The 22,368-nt window shown below is 38.1% G+C and overlaps 1 protein-coding gene across 2 annotated transcripts in view; it reads right to left on the bottom strand.

Moving 5' to 3' along the window:
* Positions 1-22,368, bottom strand: part of SART3 (spliceosome associated factor 3, U4/U6 recycling protein) — a 67,415-nt gene that overhangs the window by 34,502 nt on the left and 10,545 nt on the right. For both annotated transcript variants that reach the window (XM_037816749.1, XM_037816750.1), the window contains exons 2-4: positions 6,565-6,691; positions 3,775-3,879; positions 291-475 (exon numbers count right to left, since the gene is read on the bottom strand). In XM_037816749.1, the coding sequence (XP_037672677.1) occupies positions 291-475; positions 3,775-3,879; positions 6,565-6,691 (417 nt within the window). The remainder of the gene's footprint in view (positions 1-290; positions 476-3,774; positions 3,880-6,564; positions 6,692-22,368) is intronic.

The following is a 22,368-nucleotide window of genomic DNA, read 5'->3' as shown; positions in this document are numbered from 1 at the left end:
AATTAGTGGGATTTTTAAATATCAGGAAAATTGCAGAGTCACCTGCTTTTTTTTTCTTTCTTTCTTTTTTCTAGTCATCTCCTCTTACTTCAAAGAAATCTTTCTAGCTATTCCATAAAGACTACTGATTTTATTTATTTTACTGCCCACCCATCAAGGGATTGGTGAAGACCATTTTGTGAACTGTTAGCTGTAAGACTCATCTTGTGACATTTCTTTCAAAACCTCTAACAAAGACAGCCCTTGTCTACCCAGATGCAAGCACAGGCCACTGAGACCCCGGCACTTACCCGAGCAGCTTCCACGATCGCACTTTCAAACTCTCTATAAGCCTCCCATATGGCGAGTCCTTTGGTCATATGTAAACCGACAGATGAGAGAGCTCTTTCAAACACAGAGCGAACTTTCTCAAGGCCCCCTTTCTGACCAATCCCACCAACTGAGTACTGGCCATACTCTAACCAAATGTTAGGACCTAAAAATGAGAAGTTTCTTTTAGTTTGGATATAAAATTCCCCAAGTCAAAACAGATTCATAACAGAAGAAATTTACCCACCAAAAAGGTACTCATTCATGCAGAGCTAAGAGCATCAACAATAATAATTTCAATTTACCTACATTATCATTGCATCCTGAAGAAATTACATTTCAAACGATGTTCCTGTGAAGTAAATAATCACCAAGCTTTCACTGCATAAACAGTATATAACTGGTGGTGATACATAATTGAGCATGATTATAAAGTTTATTTATTAAAACTGAAGAAATCCAGCAATGGATTTTAGTGAAAATAGTTACAAATTTGAATAAATTTTCATTAAGATGTTAAAGTCTAAAATCTTTCAACTTTAGAATCTTGATTCATTTTAAGCCCTCTTGTCAAAGAGAAAAGAACAAAATTAAAATCACCAATCCTGTTATTAGAAATCTGTAATTTAAATCTATCTTTAATGACGGTTTAAGCAAAAAAGAAATTAGTCCTCGGCTACCTTCTTTCTTTTGATTTCTTTTTAACCTTTTTATATACTTACTCTCATGACTTTAAAACCAGACTAACAAATGCACTGATTCTTAGTGAATGTTTTGCCTATTGAATCACTTTTCAAGATCTGAAAATAATTTCAAAGGCCTATACACTAACCTTTTAAAATAAAAATAATATAAAGATAAAGAAGCCAATTTGAGAACTATATTTTCCTGAAGCTTATTTTTTCACTGGGAAACTTATTTCAAAGAACTTAACCAAAGTTTATTAGCTGCCCTGTTTTCACTTACAAAAATAGAGTTGCCATATGGGCTGCTAAATAAAAATGGAAATGAGCTAGCTGCTGGATCTGAAGTCCTTGGTGAGGCAAATGGTCCAACAGTTTACTGATGGTCTGTGAAAGACCTCCTCCTCTAAAGAGACGTTATTTTCCAATAGATTATATCATATCTGTTCCCAATAGTCATATAACCTATACTTTGAAAACTCAGGAAAACCAAGAATACAGTCTCAACAATGACTGTATGAGGCAAACAAAAGAATATGTCAACTAGATCCCAGGCTCCAATACAGACAGAAAGCCTCTCTAAAGACTGCACAAGGAGGCAAGGGTGGCTTAGGAAGATTCAAAACAAGTGCCACAACTTCCATCACTAAAGCTCCTGACAATAATGCAAGGGTCCCTCGGGCCTTCATTCAAAACTATTTATGAGGCATAATTCAAAGAAGGCTGGTTATCTGGCTCCCTGAACACAGAGTGGACTGCCCAGCCATCCTGATGGCAGGTATTCAGCTTCCTGACCCACAGTGTACTTGAAGCCATTGGTGGAAAGGTAAACCACACTGGCATCAACACTAAATGACAGTGAAGGCCTGATGGCAGAGCAAACTGCAAATCACACAAGACCAAAAAATCATTCATCTGGGGAGCAACAAAAGATCCTCGAAGAAAAATTGCTGTTGCTGTTAATGATGACAAAGATATCAAGAAAGGGGTAATGAGATCATCAGAGAACACAAGAACATCATGCACTCATAACTCTACCAGTGCACAGCACTAGAGCAGAGGTACAAGTATAGCTTTTAAAAGCACATTTGGCATGATTTTATATTCCTAAAACACCTATTACTTTCACTATTTAAACTATAAAAAAAATTTTTTTAATCTTCTTGGCTGGTAAGGGCACATGAAAAATTTTCTACCTCAGGGGAGTCTATCTTCTAAGTATCAGTGCTGCTCAAAAGGGGAATGCCCACAATTAGAAGTGCGGATAATCGGAAATAGGGAAGAAGGATGACTAATTTAAAGGAAGGAAATTTTTGTAAAGGCTTTTTAAAAAGTATTCTGTCTATAACATTGTCTGATGTAGTTCTCAACACATAGAGAGAAAATATTTAAGGCAATTATATTATAAACAAGGGAGAGTAAAAGAACTTAAAAGGGAGGTAAGATTTCCACAATTTCACTTGCCCTGGCAAAATTTTGACACCAGTAGATAGGCTGAACGAGGGAGATCTTTGCAGTGATGGAATAGTACTGTACCTTGACTGCTGTGGCAGTTACACAAATCTACATGTGACAAAATGTCACAGAATGCTACACATACCAATATCAATTTCCTGCTTCTGATTTTGTACTACAGTTATAAAAGATGCTCCCCATTAGGAGAAACTGGGTGAAGAATACTGTACTACTTTTTGTAATTTCATGTGAAATCTATAATTACAGTAATCTTCATTATTCAAAGATTTCATATTTGCAAATTCACCAACTCACTAAAATTTATTTGTAACCCCAAAATCAATATTCAAGGTGCTTTCGCAGTCATTTGCGGACATGCACAGAGCGGTGAAAAATGTGAGTCATCCAACACTCGTGTTCCCAGCTAAAGTTTCCAAGTGTCCTTTTCACAGTATATTTGGTGACACATTTTTAGCATTTTTTGTGCTTTTTGTTGGTGATTTCCCTGTTTAAAAAGGCCTCCAGGCAAAGTGCTGAAGTGCTATGTAGGTGCTCCCAAGAGCAAGAAGGCTGTGATTGTGATGTGCCTTACAGAGAAAAATACTTAAGTTAGATAACCTTTGTTCAGGCATGAGTTATAGTGCTCCTGGCTATAATATATACTATACATTATATATTATATATTATATATTATTGAATATATATATAATATATTCAATATTAATCAATCAACAATATGTATTAAATAAAGTATCTCTAAATGAAAATATACATTATAAAAATCTATAGATTGATCCGTTGACAAAATGTGATCAGAGGCTTACAGGAACCCAATCCTGTATTTCCCCAAGGAGCAATGATTCACTACGCACTAATCAGTGTTTGCTGCCACTTTATAGAACATCATTACTGCAAATAACAAGAATTGACTGACTGTATTTCAAAATTAAGTTTTTTTAAGGTTTCTATATTAAAAAAAAAAAGCATTCTGTCCAAAACCTCTTAAAAAAAAAAAAATTCAATGTGCAAAAGGTAACCTTTAATCACCTGGGAATACATGTAAATTCTACCTGCCAGATAACTAGGCCTGAGTATATTCATCCCCTTACTACAAACATTTCTTTTATTTTTAAACTAAATATCCTCATTAATTGAAGACCACAGACAATGATAAAAATAACTGAACTCAAATCTTTCTAATTTTTAGATTAGTGCTCCCTTTTTTGGATAATATCATCTCACAATACAATCCAAGACAGCAGAGGCTGATGCTCGATGACACAGCCAGAAATCTGGAAGCCCTAGAAAATGTCCACAGAGAACTTACAAATGTAATCCTGCACGGCTTTCTCAAAGAGGTCATACACATGCTCTCTGTCCAGGCTGTCCAGGGCCATGCTGATCTCGTCGTGTAGCCACTCCAGCCAGAGCTCTATAAGACAATAAGCACCTCCTGTATTACCACTTCCCTCACCAAAGGACAGGCTGACAGCGGGGAACTTTATCACAAATCATAAGCACAAAATCATTTCATCCACCTTATACAACGTGGCGCGGTTCACAGAAATTCAATTTTTAAAATCTGAACCAACACACAGAAGGTCTTATGCTTCCAAATGAGATCAAATCCTAAAATCAAAATGTCCTACACCTGTTGGGCATTTTGAATTTTGCAAAGTACTTACACATATATTTTCTCTTTCCATCTTTATCATAATCCTGGAAGGAATATGACAGTATCATTAATAATAGCAGCATCTATCTAAGCATTTTACAGCATGCCAGGCATGCATTAAGTATTATTCATGGAATACTCATCTAATCATGTACTGGAAAGCTGAAACTATTGTCAACTTTATTTTACTGCTGGGAAAACTGAGTCTTACACACAACTAGGTGAATGGACCTTGAGGACAGCATTTTCAGTGAAGTACACCAGAAACAAAAAGACAAACATTATAATGCCTCACTAATATGGACTAACTATAATGTGTAAACTCTGAGAATTGAATCTTAAGAGCACAGGTTATCAGGGGAACGGTTCCTAGATTGTAAGCTCTTACAGCAGTCACATCTATTCCTGAATTGTAATGGGTTATCTCCAAATTCCGAGGCGCTGAGCTCTTTGTGAATAACCTGATTGGTCTCTGGAACTCTGGGTATCTGTGTGACACCTGAAACTCAGAGCTAGAGCTCAGCAGCTATGAACTGAATGTCAGCACAACCTCATACATCAACTGTTAAAAAAGCTGAAAAAGTTCAGACCTCAATTAGAGATATGAATGAAGCAGATCTGGCTAGGACTAAGGTAAATCAGACCAAAGGATAAAGGACTATATTGACTGTGTTTTAAAACTTCAACTTCTATGTGAAACTAAGGGAAGAGATGTTTATTTGGTGCAGGACCTGTATTTTCTGTAGCACACTAAACAATTTAACTTCTATGGTCAGTTTATTCAAACACCATAATTACATGGAACTTTGAATAGGAAGTGAGATCTGGTAGGTTTGTACAGGTTAGTGTGAAATACCAATATATCCGAAAGTAATTTGGGCAGAGAATAAAAATATATTTGCAGGGCACCCCTGAGGAACTATGGAAAAATGCGAAAATGCTGGACTCCCCTACCTGGATTATTATTGATATTCTCACAAACACTGAGGACTACCAATTCAGTAGGCGGAACCCCCGATCTTGGGGCTTGCCCTTATGAAGCTTGTTACTGCATAGTAGAGGCTAAGCTTACTTATAAGTGTGCCTAAGAGTCTCCCCCAGAGAACCTCTTTGTTGCTCTCTCTCTCTCTAAGCCCATGCAGCAGGTGAACTCACTACCCTCCCCACTACATGGGACATGACTCCCAGGGATGAGCCTGGACATGGCAATGTGAGATTCAGAAAACCTTCTCAACCAAAAGGGGAAGAGAAATGAAACAAAGTTTCAGTGGCCAAGAGATATCAAATAGAGTAGAGAGGTCACTCTGGAGGGCATTCTTATGCTCTATATCGATACCCTTTTTTAGTTTTTAGGGTACTAGGATAGCTAGAAAGAAATACCTGAAACTGCTGAACTGCAACCCAGTAACCTTGATTCTTGAAGATGACTGCTTAACTATGTAGTTTACATGGTGTGACTATGTGATTGTGAAAACCTTGTGGCTCACACTCCCTTTGTCCAGTGTATGGACAGATGAGTAGAAAATAGGGACAAAAACTAAATGAAAAATAGGGTGGGATATGGGGAGTGGAATGTTTTGTGTATATTTTTTTATTTCTATTTTTATTTATTTATTTATTTATTGAAGTAGAAAAATGTTCAAAGCTTGATTCTGTTGATGAACGCACAACTATACTATGGTACTGTGAATAATCAACACTATGGATGACTGTAGGGTGTGTGATATATCTCAATAAAACTGTATATAAAAAAAAAAAAACTGAGTCTTAGAATGTTTGTATCATTTGGTTAAGGTCACATATACTGTATGTGTAGCCAGGATAGAATCCAGGCAATCTGATTTCAGCATCCACACTCACAGTTACGCTTTGGGTGGGGGTGGGGGGCCAGAGCTGGAACTAGGACCAAGCTTTTCTGACTCCTGCTCAAAAAATCAATTAATGATATTCATGAAAATTTAACTACAAGGCTGCTCAGTGCAATTATGTTTCTGAAAAGCAAGTAAGTAGAAACAACTAAAGGCCCAACCACTGTGAAATAATACAGAATGAAACAATAATCTTTAAAAATTATTTCTAAAAGTTTAATTAAACCATATTTATAATTTTGTGGCTCTAACAATTTATTAAATATATAAATACTGGACTCAGGAATAGAGAAAACAGCAGGAAGGTTAATTACACAGATAGTTTTTGTCATAACATTAACATTAAAAAATCAGGATTCGAAATATTCATCATTGTATGATCACAACTATGTTTTGCAAAAAACAGCAATAAGATACAATAAAAAGTACTGATTTTGAAAGCTTGGTTTTCTTCTTTCTACTGCACTATACTTCCCAAATTTTCTATAAGGATGCCCACTTCTGGCATTGAAAAAATTGTACAATCTTTTTCAATTCTGTGTTAATAAAAGCAGACTGACTGCTGAAGCGTTACCTTCAGTCAGTGGAAAAATCTCACTCATCTTCTGTCGGGCCATCCTCACTTTAGTAAGCTCCCCCTCCAGCCGGAGCAGCTTGATGAGGTCGACATGGCAGTTGTAGTCATACACATTGATGGACAACTAAAAGAAAAAGTAACAGAGGTTCAAACTTAAAACATCCTCATCAAAATAACTTGCCTTTTGTCACCAGTGGATGGCAACACACATCTCTGTCACAAAAGAAATAAATGTGTTATCTGGAAAAGCCACTGAAACATCCATGTAACACTTATCTATAGGAAGAGGAAGACAAACTGATGCAAGAGGAGGCTCTTTATAATAAACATAACACTCCCCCAAATTTGTTACTGGTTCCTGTTACAACATGAACTTGGGTTCTCTCTGAAACAAAGGAGGCATTTTAATGGGGGTAGCATGGGGATCTAAATGGAAACAAGGTTTCCAGACATCACTTGAAATAGTAAAACACTGATCCTTGAAGACTTATAAATCAAACATGCATATTGTAATATCCAGAGCAACTCTAAGAAAACTATACAAAGCAATATACCTAACAACACTATAAATAAATCAAAATGGGACCCTAAAAATGTTCAAGTAACCTACAAGAAGGCAAGAAAAGAGAAACAGAAGAACAAGAAACAGAGGAAACAAACAGAAACAAATAAAAACTGGCAGACTTAAGACCTAAGGTATTGATAATTACTTTAAATGTAAATGGTCTAAATACACCAATTAAAAGGCAGAGAATGACAAAGTGGATCAAAAACACAATGCAATTACATGCTGACTACAAAAAACTCACTTCAAATTCAATGACATAGGTAGGTTGAAAGTAAAAGGATAGAAAAAAATATACCATGCAAACATTAATATTAAAAAAAGCAGAAGTGAGAGAGACGCGGGGCAACATGGCAGACTGGTGAGCTGTATATTTTAGTTACTCCTCCAGGAAAGTAGGTAGAAAGCCAGGAACTGCGTGGACTGGACACCACAGAGCAATCTGACTTTGGGCATACTTCATACAACACTCATGAAAATGTCGAACTGCTGAGATCAGCGAAATCTGTTAAGTTTTTGCGGCCAGGGGACCCACGCCCCTCCCTGCCAGGCTCAGTCCCGTGGGAGGAGGGGCTATCAGCTCCGGGAAGGAGAAGGGAGAACTGCAGTGGCAGCCCTTATCGGAAACTCATTCTACTGATCCAAACTCCAACCACAGATAGACTGAGACCAGATACCAGAGAATCTGAGAGCAGCCAGCCCAGCAGAGAGGAGACAGGCATAGAAAAAAAAAAACAACACGAAAAACTCCAAAATAAAAGCAGAGGATTTTTGGAGTTCTGGTGAACACAGAAAGGGGAAGGGCTGAGCTCAGGCCTTGAGGCGCATATGCAAATCCCGAAGAAAAGCTGATCTCTCTGCCCTGTGGACCTTTCCTTAATGGCCCTGGTTGCTTTGTCTATTAGCATTTCAATAACCCATTAGATCTCTGAAGAGGGCCCTTTTTTTTTTTTTTTTTTAAATCCTTTTTTCTTTTTCTAAAACAATTACTCTAAGAAGCCCAATACAGAAAGCTTCAAAGACTTTCAATTTGGGAACATCAAGTCAAGAGCAGAACTAAGAGAGCTCTGAGACAAAAGGCAATAATCCAGTGGCTGAGAAAATTCACTAAACACCACAACTTCCCAAGAAAAGGGGGGTATCCGCTCACAGCCACCATCCTGGTGGACAGGAAACACTCCTGCCCATCGCCACCCCTATAGCCCAGAGCTGCCCCAGACAACCCAGTGTGACGGAAGTGCTTCAAATAACAGGCACACACCACAAAACTGGGCGTGGACATTAGCCTTCCCTGCAACCTCAGCTGATTGTCCCAGAGTTGGGAAGGTGGAGCAGTGTGAATTAACAAAGCCCCATTCAGCCATCATTTCAGCAGACTGGGAGCCTCCCTACACAGCCCAGCAGCCCAGAACTGCCCGGGGGGACGGCACTCACCTGTGACATAGCACAGTCATCCCTCAACAGAGGACCCGGGGTGCACAGCCTGGAAGAGGGGCCCACTTGCAAGTCTCAGGAGCCATATGCCAATACCAAAGACTTGTGGGTCAGTGGCAGAGACAAACTGTGGCAGGACTGAACTGAAGGATTAGACTATTGCAGCAGCGTTAAAACTCTAGGATCATCAGGGAGATTTGATTGTTAGGGCCACCCCCCCTCCCTGACTGCCCAGAAACACGCCACACATACAGGGCAGGCAACACCAACTACACACGCAAGCTTGGTACACCAATTGGACCCCACAAGACTCACTCCCCCACTCACCAAAAAGGCTAAGCAGGGGAGAACTGGCTTGTGGAGAACAGGTGGCTCGTGGACGCCACCTGCTGGTTAGTTAGAGAAAGTGTACTCCACGAAGCTGCAGATCTGATAAATTAGATAAGGACTTCAATAGGTCTACAAACCCTAAAAGAACCCTATCAAGTTCAGCAAATGCCACGAGGCCAAAAACAACAGAAAATTATAAAGCAGATGAAAAAACCAGACGATATGGATAACCCAAGCCCAAGCACCCAAATCAAAAGACCGGAAGAGACACAGCACCTAGAGCAGCTACTCAAAGAACTAAAGATGAACAATGAGACCATAGTACGGGATATAAAGGAAATCAAGAAGACCCTAGAAGAGCATAAAGAAGACATTGCAAGACTAAATAAAAAAATGGATGATCTTATGGAAATTAAAGAAACTGTTGACCAAATTAAAAAGATTCTGGACACTCATAGTACAAGATTAGAGGAAGTTGAACAACGAATCAGTGACCTAGAAGATGACAGAATGGAAAATGAAAGCATAAAAGAAAGAATGGGGAAAAAAATTGAAAAAATCAAAATGGACCTCAGGGATATGATAGATAATATGAAACGTCCAAATATAAGACTCATTGGTGTCCCAGAAGGGGAAGAAAAGGGTAAAGGTCTAGGAAGAGTATTCAAAGAAATTGTTGGGGAAAACTTCCCAAATCTTCTAAACAACAAAAATACACAAATCATAAATGCTCAGCGAACTTCAAATAGAATAAATCCAAATAAACCCACTCCGAGACATATACTGATCACACTGTCAAACACAGAAGAGAAGGAGCAAGTTCTGAAAGCAGCAAGAGAAAAGCAATTCACCACATATAAAGGAAACAGCATAAGACTAAGTAGTGACTACTCAGCAGCCACCATGGAGGCGAGAAGGCAGTGGCACGATATATTTAAAATTCTGAGTGAGAAACATTTCCAGCCAAGAATACTTTATCCAGCAAAGCTCTCCTTCAAATTTGAGGGAGAGCTTAAATTTTTCACAGACAAACAAATGCTGAGAGAATTTGCTAACAAGAGACCTGCCCTACTGGAGATACTAAAGGGAGCCCTACAGACAGACAAACAAAGACAGGACAGAGAGACTTGGAGAAAGGTTCAGTACTAAAGAGATTCGGTATGGATACAATAAAGGATATTAATAGAGAGAGGGAAAAATATGGCAAACATAAACCAAAGGATAAGATGGCCGATTCAAGAAATGCCTTCATGGTTATAACGTTGAATGTAAATGGATTAAACTCCCCAATTAAAAGATATAGATTCGCAGAATGGATCACAAAAAATGAACCATCAATATGTTGCATACAAGAGACTCATCTTAGACACAGGGACACAAAGAAACTGAAAGTGAAAGGATGGAAAAAAATATTTCATGCAAGCTACAGCCAAAAGAAAGCAGGTGTAGCAATATTAATCTCAGATAAAATAGACTTCAAATGCAGGGATGTTTTGAGAGACAAAGAAGGCCACTACATACTAATAAAAGGGGCAATTCAGCAAGAAGAAATAACAATCGTAAATGTCTATGCACCCAATCAAGGTGCCACAAAATACATGAGAGAAACACTGGCAAAACTAAAGGAAGCAATTGATGTTTCCACAATAATTGTGGGAGACTTCAACACATCACTCTCTCTTATAGATAGATCAACCAGACAGAAGACCAATAAGGAAATTGAAAAGCTAAACAATCTGATAAATGAATTAGATTTAACAGACATATACAGGACATTACATCCCAAATCACCAGGATACACATACTTTTCTAGTGCTCACGGAACTTTCTCCAGAATAGATCATATGCTGGGACATAAAACAAGCCTCAATAAATTTAAAAAGATTGAAATTATTCAAAGCACATTCTCTGACCACAATGGAATACAATTAGAAGTCAATAACCATCAGAGACTTAGAAAATTCACAAATACCTGGAGGCTAAACAACACACTCCTAAACAATCAGTGGGTTAAAGAAGAAATAGCAAGAGAAATTGCTAAATATATAGAGACGAATGAAAATGAGAACACAACATACCAAAATCTATGGGATGCAGCAAAAGCAGTGCTAAGGGGGAAATTTATAGCACTAAATACATATATTAAAAAGGAAGAAAGAGCCAAAATCAAAGAACTAATGGATCAACTGAAGAAGCTAGAAAATGAACAGCAAACCAATCCTAAACCAAGTACAAGAAAAGAAATAACAAGGATTAAAGCAGAAATAAATGACATAGAGAACAAAAAAACAATAGAGAGGATAAATATCACCAAAAGTTGGTTCTTTGAGAAGATCAACAAGATTGACAAGCCCCTGGTTAGACTGACAAAATCAAAAAGAGAGAAGACCCATATAAACAAAATAATGAATGAAAAAGGTGACATAACTGCAGATCCTGAAGAAATTAAAAACATTATAAGAGGATATTATGAACAACTGTATGGCAACAAACTGGACAATGTAGAAGAAATGGACAATTTCCTGGAAACATATGAACAACCTAGACTGACCAGAGAAGAAATAGAAGACCTCAACCAACCCATCACAAGCAAAGAGATCCAATCAGTCATCAAAAATCTTCCCACAAATAAATGCCCAGGGCCAGATGGCTTCACAGGGGAATTCTACCAAACTTTCCAGAAAGAACTGACACCAATCTTACTCAAACTCTTTCAAAACATTGAAGAAAATGGAACACTACCTAACTCATTTTACAAAGCTAACATCAATCTAATACCAAAACCAGGCAAAGATGCTACAAAAAAGGAAAACTACCGGCCAATCTCCCTAATAAATATAGATGCAAAAATCCTCAACAAAATACTTGCAAATCGAATCCAAAGACACATTAAAAAAATCATACACCATGACCAAGTGGGGTTCATTCCAGGCATGCAAGGATGGTTCAACATAAGAAAAACAATCAATGTATTACAACACATTAAAAACTCGAAAGGGAAAAATCAATTGATCATCTCAATAGATGCTGAAAAAGCATTTGACAAAATCCAACATCCGTTTTTGATAAAAACACTTCAAAAGGTAGGAATTGAAGGAAACTTCCTCAACATGATAAAGAGCATATACGAAAAACCCACAGCCAGCATAGTACTCAATGGTGAGAGACTGAAAGCCTTCCCTCTAAGATCAGGAACAAGACAAGGATGCCCGCTGTCACCACTGTTATTCAACATTGTGCTGGAAGTGCTAGCCAGGGCAATCCGGCAAGACAAAGAAATAAAAGGCATCCAAATTGGAAAAGAAGAAGTAAAACTGTCATTGTTTGCAGATGATATGATCTTATATCTAGAAAACCCTGAGAAATCGACGATACAGCTACTAGAGCTAATAAACAAATTTAGCAAAGTAGCGGGATACAAGATTAATGCACATAAGTCAGTAATGTTCCTATATGCTAGAAATGAACAAACTGAAGAGACACTCAAGAAAAAGATACCATTTTCAATAGGAACTAAAAAAATCAAGTACCTAGGAATAAACTTAACCAAAGATGTAAAAGACCTATACAAAGAAAACTACATAACTCTACTAAAAGAAATAGAAGGGGACCTTAAAAGATGGAAAAATATTCCATGTTCATGGATAGGAAGGCTAAATGTCATTAAGATGTCAATTCTACCCAAACTCATCTACAGATTCAATGCAATCCCAATCAAAATTCCAACAACCTACTTTGCAGACTTGGAAAAGCTAGTTATCAAATTTATTTGGAAAGGGAAGATGCCTCGAATTGCTAAAGACACTCTAAAAAAGAAAAACGAAGTGGGAGGACTTACACTCCCTGACTTTGAAGCTTATTATAAAGCCACAGTTGCCAAAACAGCATGGTACTGGCACAAAGATAGACATATAGATCAATGGAATCGAATTGAGAATTCAGAGATAGACCCTCAGATCTATGGCTGACTGATCTTTGATAAGGCCCCCAAAGTCACCAAACTGAGCCATAATGGTCTTTTCAACAAATGGGGCTGGGAGAGTTGGATATCCATATCCAAAAGAATGAAAGAGGACCCCTACCTCACCCCCTACACAAAAATTAACTCAAAATGGACCAAAGATCTCAATATAAAAGAAAGTACCATAAAACTCCTAGAAGATAATGTAGGAAAACATCTTCAAGACCTTGTATTAGGCGGCCACTTCCTAGACTTTACACCCAAAGCACAAGCAACAAAAGAGAAAATAGATAAATGGGAACTCCTCAAGCTCAGAAGTTTCTGCACCTCAAAGGAATTTCTCAAAAAGGTAAAGAGGCAGCCAACTCAATGGGAAAAAATTTTTGGAAACCATGTATCTGACAAAAGACTGATATCTTGCATATACAAAGAAATCCTACAACTCAATGACAATAGTACAGACAGCCCAATTATAAAATGGGCAAAAGATATGAAAAGACAGTTCTCTGAAGAGGAAATACAAATGGCCAAGAAACACATGAAAAAATGTTCAGCTTCACTAGCTATTAGAGAGATGCAAATTAAGACCACAATGAGATACCATCTAACACCGGTTAGAATGGCTGCCATGAAACAAACAGGAAACTACAAATGCTGGAGGGGATGTGGAGAAATTGGAACTCTTATTCATTGTTGGTGGGACTGTATAATGGTTCAGCCACTCTGGAAGTCAGTCTGGCAGTTCCTTAGAAAACTAGATATAGAGCTACCATTCGATCCAGCGATTGTACTTCTCGGTATATACCCGGAAGATCGGAAAGCAGTGAGACGAACAGATATCTGCACGCCAATGTTCACAGCAGCATTATTCACAATTGCCAAGAGATGGAAACAACCCAAATGTCCTTCAACAGATGAGTGGATAAATAAAATGTGGTATATACACACGATGGAATACTACGCGGCAGTAAGAAGGAACGATCTTGGGAAACATATGACAACATGGATGAACCTTGAAGACATAATGCTGAGCAAAATAAGCCAGGCACAAAAAGAGAAATATTATATGCTACCACTAATGTGAACTTTGAAAAATGTAAAACAAATGGTTTATAATGTAGAATGTAGGGGAACTAGCAGTAGAGAGCAATTAAGGAAGGGGGAACAATAATCCAAGAAGAACAGATAAGCTATTTAACGTTCTGGGGATGCCCAGGAATGACTATGGTCTGTTAATTTCTGATGGATATAGTAGGAACAAGTTCACAGAAATGTTGCTATATTATGTAACTTTCTTGGGGTAAAGTAGGAACATGTTGGAAGTTAAGCAGTTATCTTAGGTTAGCTGTCTTTTTCTTACTCCCTTGTTATGGTCTCTTTGAAAAGTTCTTTTATTGTATGTTTGTTTTCTTTTTAACTTTTTTTTTCATACAGTTGATTTAAAAAAGAAGGGAAAGTTAAAAAAAAAAAAAAGAAAAAGAAAGAAAAACAAGGAAAAAAAAAAAAGATGTAATGTCGCCTTGAGGAGCCTGTGGAGAATGCAGGGGTATTCGCCTACCCCACCTCCATGGTTGCTAACATGACCACAGACATAGGGGACTGGTGGTTTGATGGGTTGAGCCCTCTACCATAAGTTTTACCCTTGGGAAGACGGTTGCTGCAAAGGAGAGGCTAGGCCTCCCTATATTTGTGCCTAAGAGTCTCCTCCTGAATGCCTCTTTGTTGCTCAGATGTGGCCCTCTCTCTCTGGCTAAGCCAACTTGAAAGGTGAAATCACTGCCCTCCCCGCTACGTGGGATCAGACACCCAGGGGATTGAATCTCCCTGGCAACGTAGAATATGACTCCCGGGGAGGAATGTAGACCCGGCATCGTGGGACGGAGAACATCTTCTTGACCAAAAGGGGGATGTGAAAGGAAATGAAATAAGCTTCAGTGGCAGAGAGATTCCAAAACGAGCCGAGAGGTCACTCTGGTGGGCACTCTTACGCACACTTTAGACAACCCTTTTTAGGTTCTAAAGAATTGGGGTAGCTGGTGGTGGATACCTGAAACTATCAAACTACAACCCAGAACCCATGAATCTCGAAGACAGTTGTATAAAAATGTAGCTTATGAGGGGTGACAATGGGATTGGGAAAGCCATAAGGACCACACTCCACTTTGTCTAGTTTATGGATGGATGAGTAGAAAAATAGGGGAAGGAAACAAACAGACAAAGGTACCCAGTGTTCTTTTTTACTTCAATTGCTCTTTTTCACTCTAATTATTATTCTTGTTATTTTTGTGTGTGTGCTAATGAAGGTGTCAGGGATTGATTTAGGTGATGAATGTACAACTATGTAATGGTACTGTAAACAATCGAAAGTACGATTTGTTTTGTATGACTGCGTGGTATGTGAATATATCTCAATAAAATGATGATAAAGAAAAAAAAAAGCAGAAGTGGTTATGTTAACATCATATAAAGTAGTATTCAGAGCAAAGAAAACTACTAGAGGGAAAAAGGAATATTACATAATGATAAAAGGACCAATCCACCAGGAACACATAATAATCCTAAACGTGTACACACCAAACAAGAGCACCTCAAAGTACACAAAATAAAAACTGATAGAGCTTAAAGGAGAAATGAAACATCTCCAATTATACTGAGGGGCTTCAACATCCCACTCCCTCAGCAGCTAAGGGAATTGCTAGACAGAAAAATACAATACTACAGAAGAACTCAACACTGCCAATAACCGACAGGGTTTGACTGACATATACAGAATATTCCACCCAACAACAGCAGAATATACATTTTTCTTAAGTGCACATGGAACAGTCACCAAGAGAGACTATATCTGGACCATAAAGCAAACCTTACTAAACAAATATAAAAGAAACGAAATTACACAGAGTATGTTTTCTGACTGTAATGGAAATCAAACCAAAAATCATTGACAAAGATAACAGGAAAATCTCTAAACACTTGGAAATTAAACAATACACTTATAAAAAAAATAATCTATGCATCAAAGAGAAAATCTCAAAGAAAATTTAAAAATACACAGACATGGAAAAAAGAAAATACAACTTATCAAAATAGGTGGGATGCAGCTAAAGCAGTGTTGAGATAGAAATTTATAGACTTAAAATACTAATATTAGAAAAGAAGATCTCAAATCAATAATCTAATTTCCTACCTCAAGAAATTAGAAAAAAGAACAAAATAATCCCAGACAAGCAGAAGGGAGGAATAATAAAGAAAAGAACAGAAATTAATGAAATTACAAATAAGAAAATAGAGAAAAACCAATGAAACGAAAATTCATAGATTCTGGGTCTTCAAGAGGGAGAAAAAATTCACTAAAATTTATAAACCTCTAGCCACACTGACAAAAATTTTTTAAAAGATGACATAAATCACCAATATCAGGAAACTAGGGGTATCGCTACAGAACCTGCAGCTATTAAAATAATTATGGAACAGTATGAATAACTTCACACTCATAAATTCAACCTAGAAGAAATGAACCAATTCCTCAAAACCCAGAAACTATCAAAACTCAACTAAGATTAAATACATAATCTGAAGAATCTTATAACCATTAAAAAAATTGAATCCATAATTTAAAAGTCCCCCAAAAAAGCAATCTCCAAGCCCAGATGGTTTCACTGTAGAGTTCTACCAAATGTTTAAAGACTTACATCAATTTTACACAATCTCTTCCAAAAAAACAGAAAAAGACAGTACACTTTCCAACTTATTTTATGAGGCCAGTATTATTACCCTATACCAAAACCAAAGACAGTACCAAAAAAAAAAAAAACTACAGACCAGTAGCTACCATGAACTTAAGACACAAAAATCCCCCATAAAATATTAGCAAATCAAATCCAATGTATAAAAAGAATTATACATCATGACCAAGTGGGATTTAACTCCAGGAATGCAAAACTAGTCAAACATTAGAATCGATCAATCAATGTAATCCGCCACCAACAGGCTAAAGAAGAAAGTCATAAGATCTTATCAACCGATGCAGAAAAAGCTTTGGACAAAACCCAACAACTATTGTGATTAAAAAATATTCAGTAAACCAGAAATAGAAGGAAACTACTGCAACCTAATAATGGGCATCCATAACAAATCTAAAGCTAACATCACTCTTAATGGTAAAATACTGAATGTTTCTTAAATCAGGAACAAGGCAAGGATGTCCACTCTTGGCACTCTTCTTTAACATAGTGCTGAATCTTCTAGCCAATGTGATCAAGCAAGAAAAAGAAATAAAAGGTGTACAGTTTGGAAAGGAAGAAATAAAACTGTCCTAATTTGCAGGTGAAGTGATTGTCTATGTAGAAAATCCCAAGGAATTTAAAAAAAAAAAAAAAAAAAAAACTCCCAGAACTAATTCAGTGAGTTCAGCAAGATCACAGGATATAATATCAACACACAGAAATAAATCACATTTCTACATACTAACAATGAACACGTGGAAACTAAAATTAAAAACACAGTATCATTTATGATGACTCAAAAGAAAAGAATACTTAGATACAAACCCAACAAAACATGTATAGGATCTGTATGCTAAAAATTACAAAATGCTGATGAAAGAAATCAAAGATGACATACATAAACGGAGAGACATTCCATGTTCGTGGACTGGAAGACTCAACATAGTAAAGAAGTAAATTCTCCCCAAACTGATCTTTAGTTTTAATGGACTTCCTATCAAAATCCAGGGAAGATTTTCTGTAGACATAGGTGAGTTTATTTTAAAACTTATATAGGAATGCACAGGCCCTAAAATAGCAAAAATTATTTTGGAAAAGAAGAACAAAGTGGGAGGAATTATTTTACCTGGTATTAAGACCTACTATCTAGTTACAGTACTCAAGACAGTATGGGACTGGCAGAAAGACAGACACATGGATCAATGGAGCAGAACAGAGCACATAAATAGACCCACAGAAATATGCCCAAATAATTTTTGAAAAAGGTGCAAAAGCAATTTACTAGAGGAAAGATGGTCTTTCCAACACATTATGTTGAAGCAACTGGAATCCATAGGCGAAGAAAATTCAACCTAAACCTCAAACCTTGTACAAAAATGACTCAGAATGGATCCACAGAATACAGGCCCAATAATATAGAACACAAAACTGCAAAATTGTTAGAAAAAGATATACAGGAGAAAATCTTCAGGATCTAAGGCAAAGCAAAGATTTCTCAGACTTGATACCAAAGAATGATCCATGTGCCAGTCTGAATGTATTATGTCCCCCAAAACACCATTATCTCTGATGCAATCTTGTGTGGGCAGACATATTAGTGTTGATTAGACTGTAATTCTTTGAGTGTTTCCATGGAGATACAACCCACCCAACTGTAGGTGATAACTCTGATTAGATAATTTCCATGGAGATGTGGCCCTGCCCATTCAGCATGGGCCTTGATTACTTTACTAGAGCACTATATAAGCTCAGACAGAAGGAGCGAGCTTGCTACAGCCAAGAGGGACACTTTGAAGAATGCACAGGAGCTGAGAGAGGAGCTGCAGCTTACAGAGACATTTTGAGACAGCCTTTGAAAGCAGACTTTTGCTCTGGAGAAGCTAAGACAGGACAAACACCCCAAGAGCAACTAAGAGTGACATTTTTGAGGAGCTGCAGCCTAGAGAGGAACGTCCTGGAAGAAAGCCATTTTGAAACCAGAACTCCAGAGCAGATGCCAGCCACATGCCTTCCCAGCTAACAGAGGTTTTCCAGACATCACTGGCCATCCTCCAGGAAAGGCACCCGATTGCTGATGAGTTACATTGGACACTTTATGGCCTTAAGACTATAACCGTGTAATCAAATAAACCCCCTTTTATAAAAGCCAATCCATTTCTGGTGTTTTAATTCCAGTAGCATTAGCAACCTAAAACAATCCATAAAGGAAAAATTGATAAATTGGACCTCATCAAACTTAAAACTTTTGCTGTGTGAAAGACCCTGTTAAGAGGATGAAAACACAAGTTACCGACAGGGAGAATATATTTGCAAACCACATATCCGTCAAAGGACTAATATTTAAAAGATTTAACTCCAAACTCGACAGTAAAAAAACATAATCCAATTAGAAAATGCACAAAAGACATGAATCAACATTTCACGAAAGAGGATACAGATGGCAAGTAAGCACGTACGAAAAGATATTCAACATCATTAGCCAACGGAATGGCAAATGAAAACCACAATGAGCTATTACTACACATCTATCAGAATGGGTGAGATAAAAAATAGTACTAACACCAATATGCTGGTGAGGATGCAGAAAAACTGAATCACTCACACATTACTGGTGGGAACATAAAATGGTACAGTCACTCTGGAAAACAGTTTGGTAGGTTTTTATAAAACTAAACACACAATTCTACCAAACTTTCCAGAAAGAACTGACACCAATCTTACTCAAACTCTTTCAAAATATTGAAGAAAATGGAATACTACCTAACTCATTTTATGAAGCTAACATCACTCTAATACCAGAACCAGGTAAAGATACTACAAGAAAGGAAAACTAAAGGCCAATTTCCCTAATAAATACAGATGCAAAAATTCTCAACAAAATACTTGCAAATCAAATCCAAAGACACATTAAAAACATCATACAGACCACAGAGCAATTTGACTCTGGGCATACTTCATACAACACTCATGAACACGTCGAACTGCTCAGATCAGCGAAATCTAAGTTTTTGCAGCCAGGGGACCCGCGCCCCTCCCTGCCAGGCTCAGTCCCGTGGGAGGAGGGGATGTCAGTGCTGGGAAGGAGAAGGGAGAACTGCAGCAGCAGCTCTTATCGGAAACTCATTCTACTGATCCAAACTCCAACCACAGACAGACTGAGACCAGACACCAGAGAATCTGAGAGGAGCCAGCCCAGCAGAGAGGAGACAGACATAGCAAAAAACAGCAAAGAAAAACTCCAAAATAAAAGCGGAGGATTTTTGGAGTTCTGGTGAACATAGAAAGGGGAAGGGCAGAGCTCAGGCCCTGAGGCTCATATGCAAATCCCGAAGAAAAACTGATCTCTCTGCCCCCTGGATCTTTCTTTAATGGCCCTAATTGCTTTGCCTCTTAGCATTTCATAACCCATTAGATCTGTGAGGAGGGCTTTTTTTTTTTTTTTAACCTTTTTTTTTTTTTTTCTGTTTCTAAAACAATTACTCTAACAATCCCAATACAGAAAGCCTCAAAGACTTGCAATTTGGGCAGGTCAAGACAAGAGCAGAACTAAGAGAGCTCTGAGACAAAAGGCAATACAGTGGCTGAGAAAATTCACTAAACACCACAACTTCCCAAGGAAAGGGGGGTGTCCGCTCACAGCCATCATCCTGGTGGACAGGAAACACTCCTGCCCGTCGCCAGCCCATAGCCCAGAGCTGCCCCAGACAACCCAGTGTGACGGAAGTGCTTCAAATAACACGCACACACCACAAAACTGGGTGTGGACATTAGCTTTCCCTGCACGCTCAGCTGGTTGTCACAGAGTTGGGAAGGTGGAGTAGTATGAATTAACAAAGCCCCATTCAGCCATCATTTCAGCAGACTGGGAGCCTCCCTACACAGCCCAGCAGCCCAGAACCGCCCAGGGGGGACAGCACTCACCTGTGACATAGCACAGTCATCCCTCAACAGAGGACCAGGGGTTGCACGGCCTGGAAGAGGGACCCACTCGCAAGTCTCAGGAGTCATACGCCAAAACCAAGGACTTGCGGGTCAGTGGCAGAGACAAACTGTGGCAGGACTGAACTGAAGGATTAGACTATTGCAGCAGCTTTAAAACTCCAGGAACACCAGGGAGATTTGATTGTTAGAGCCACCGCCCCTCCATGACTGCCCAGACACAAGCCCCATATACAGGGCAGGCCAACACCAACTACACACGCAAGCTTGGTACACCAATTGGACCCCACAAGACTCACTCCCCCACTCACCACAAAGGCAAAGCAGGGGAGAACTGGCTTGTGGAGAACAGGTGGCTCGTGGACGCCACCTGCTGGTTAGTTAGAGAAAGTGTACTCCATGAAGCTGTAGATCTGATTAATTAGATAAGGACTTCAATTGGTCTACAAATCCTAAAAGAACCCTATCAAGTTCAGCAAATGCCAAGAGGCCAAAAACAACAGAAAATTATGAAGCGTATGAAAAAACCAGACGATATGGATAACCCAAGCCCAAGGACCCAAATCAAAATATCAGAAGAGACACAGTACATAGAGCAACTAATCAAAGAACTAAAGATGAACAATGACACCATAGTACGGGATACAAAGGATATCAAGAAGACCCTAGAAGAGCATAAAGAAGACATGGCAAGACTAAATAAAAAAATAGATGATCTTATGGAAATTAAAGAAACTGTTGACCAAATTAAAAAGATTCTGGATACTCATAGCACAAGACTAGAGGAAGTTGAACAACGAATCAGTGACCTAGAAGATGACAGAATGGAAAATGAAAGCACAAAAGAAAGAATGGGGAAAAAAATCGAAATGGATCTCAGGGATATGATAGATAATATAAAACATCCAAATATAAGACTCATTGGTGTTCCAGAAGGAGAAGAAAAAGGTAAAGGTCTAGGAAGAGTATTCAAAGAAATTGTTGGGGAAAACTTCCCAAATCTTCTAAACACCATAAATACACAAATCATAAATGCCCAGCGAACTCCAAATAGAATAAATCCAAATAAACCCACTCCGAGACATATTCTGATCACACTGTCAAACACGGAAGAGAAGGAGCAAGTTCTGAAAGTAGCAAGAAAAAAGCAATTCACCACATACAAAGGAAACAGCATAAGACTAAGTAGTGACTACTCAGCAGCCACCATGGAGGTGAGAAGGCAGTGGCATGATATATTTAAAATTCTGAGTGAGAAAAATTTCCAACCAAGAATACTTTATCCAGCAAACCTCTCCTTCAAATTTGAGGGAGAGCTTAAATTTTTCACAGACAAACAAATGCTGAGAGAATTTGCTAACAAGAGACCTGCCCTACCGGAGATACTAAAGGAAGCCCTACAGACAGAGAAACAAAGAAAGGACAGAGAGACTTGGAGAAAGGTACAGTACTAAAGAGATTCGGTATGAGTATATTAAAGGATATTAATAGAGAGAGGGGAAAAATATATATGACAAACATAAACCAAAGGATAAGATGGCCGATTCAAGAAATGCCTTCACGGTTATAACATTGAATGTAAATGGATTAAACTCCCCAATTAAAAGACATAGATTCGCAGAATGGATTAAAAAAAATAAACCATCAATATGTTGCATACAAGAGACTCATCTTAGACACAGGGACACAAAGAAATTGAAAGTGAAAGGATGGAAAACAATATTTCATGCAAGCCACAGCCAAAAGAAAGCAGGTGTAGCAATATTAATCTCAGATAAAATAGACTTCAAATGCAGGGATGTTTTGAGAGACAAAGAAGGCCACTACATACTAATAAAAGGGGAAAT

This window comes from Choloepus didactylus, chromosome 23 (assembly GCF_015220235.1).
Source record: "Choloepus didactylus isolate mChoDid1 chromosome 23, mChoDid1.pri, whole genome shotgun sequence".
NCBI classification, from domain to species: domain Eukaryota; kingdom Metazoa; phylum Chordata; class Mammalia; order Pilosa; family Megalonychidae; genus Choloepus; species Choloepus didactylus.
Note: the sequence above shows the minus strand (reverse complement) of the source record. Positions and strands in the feature narration are given on the sequence as shown.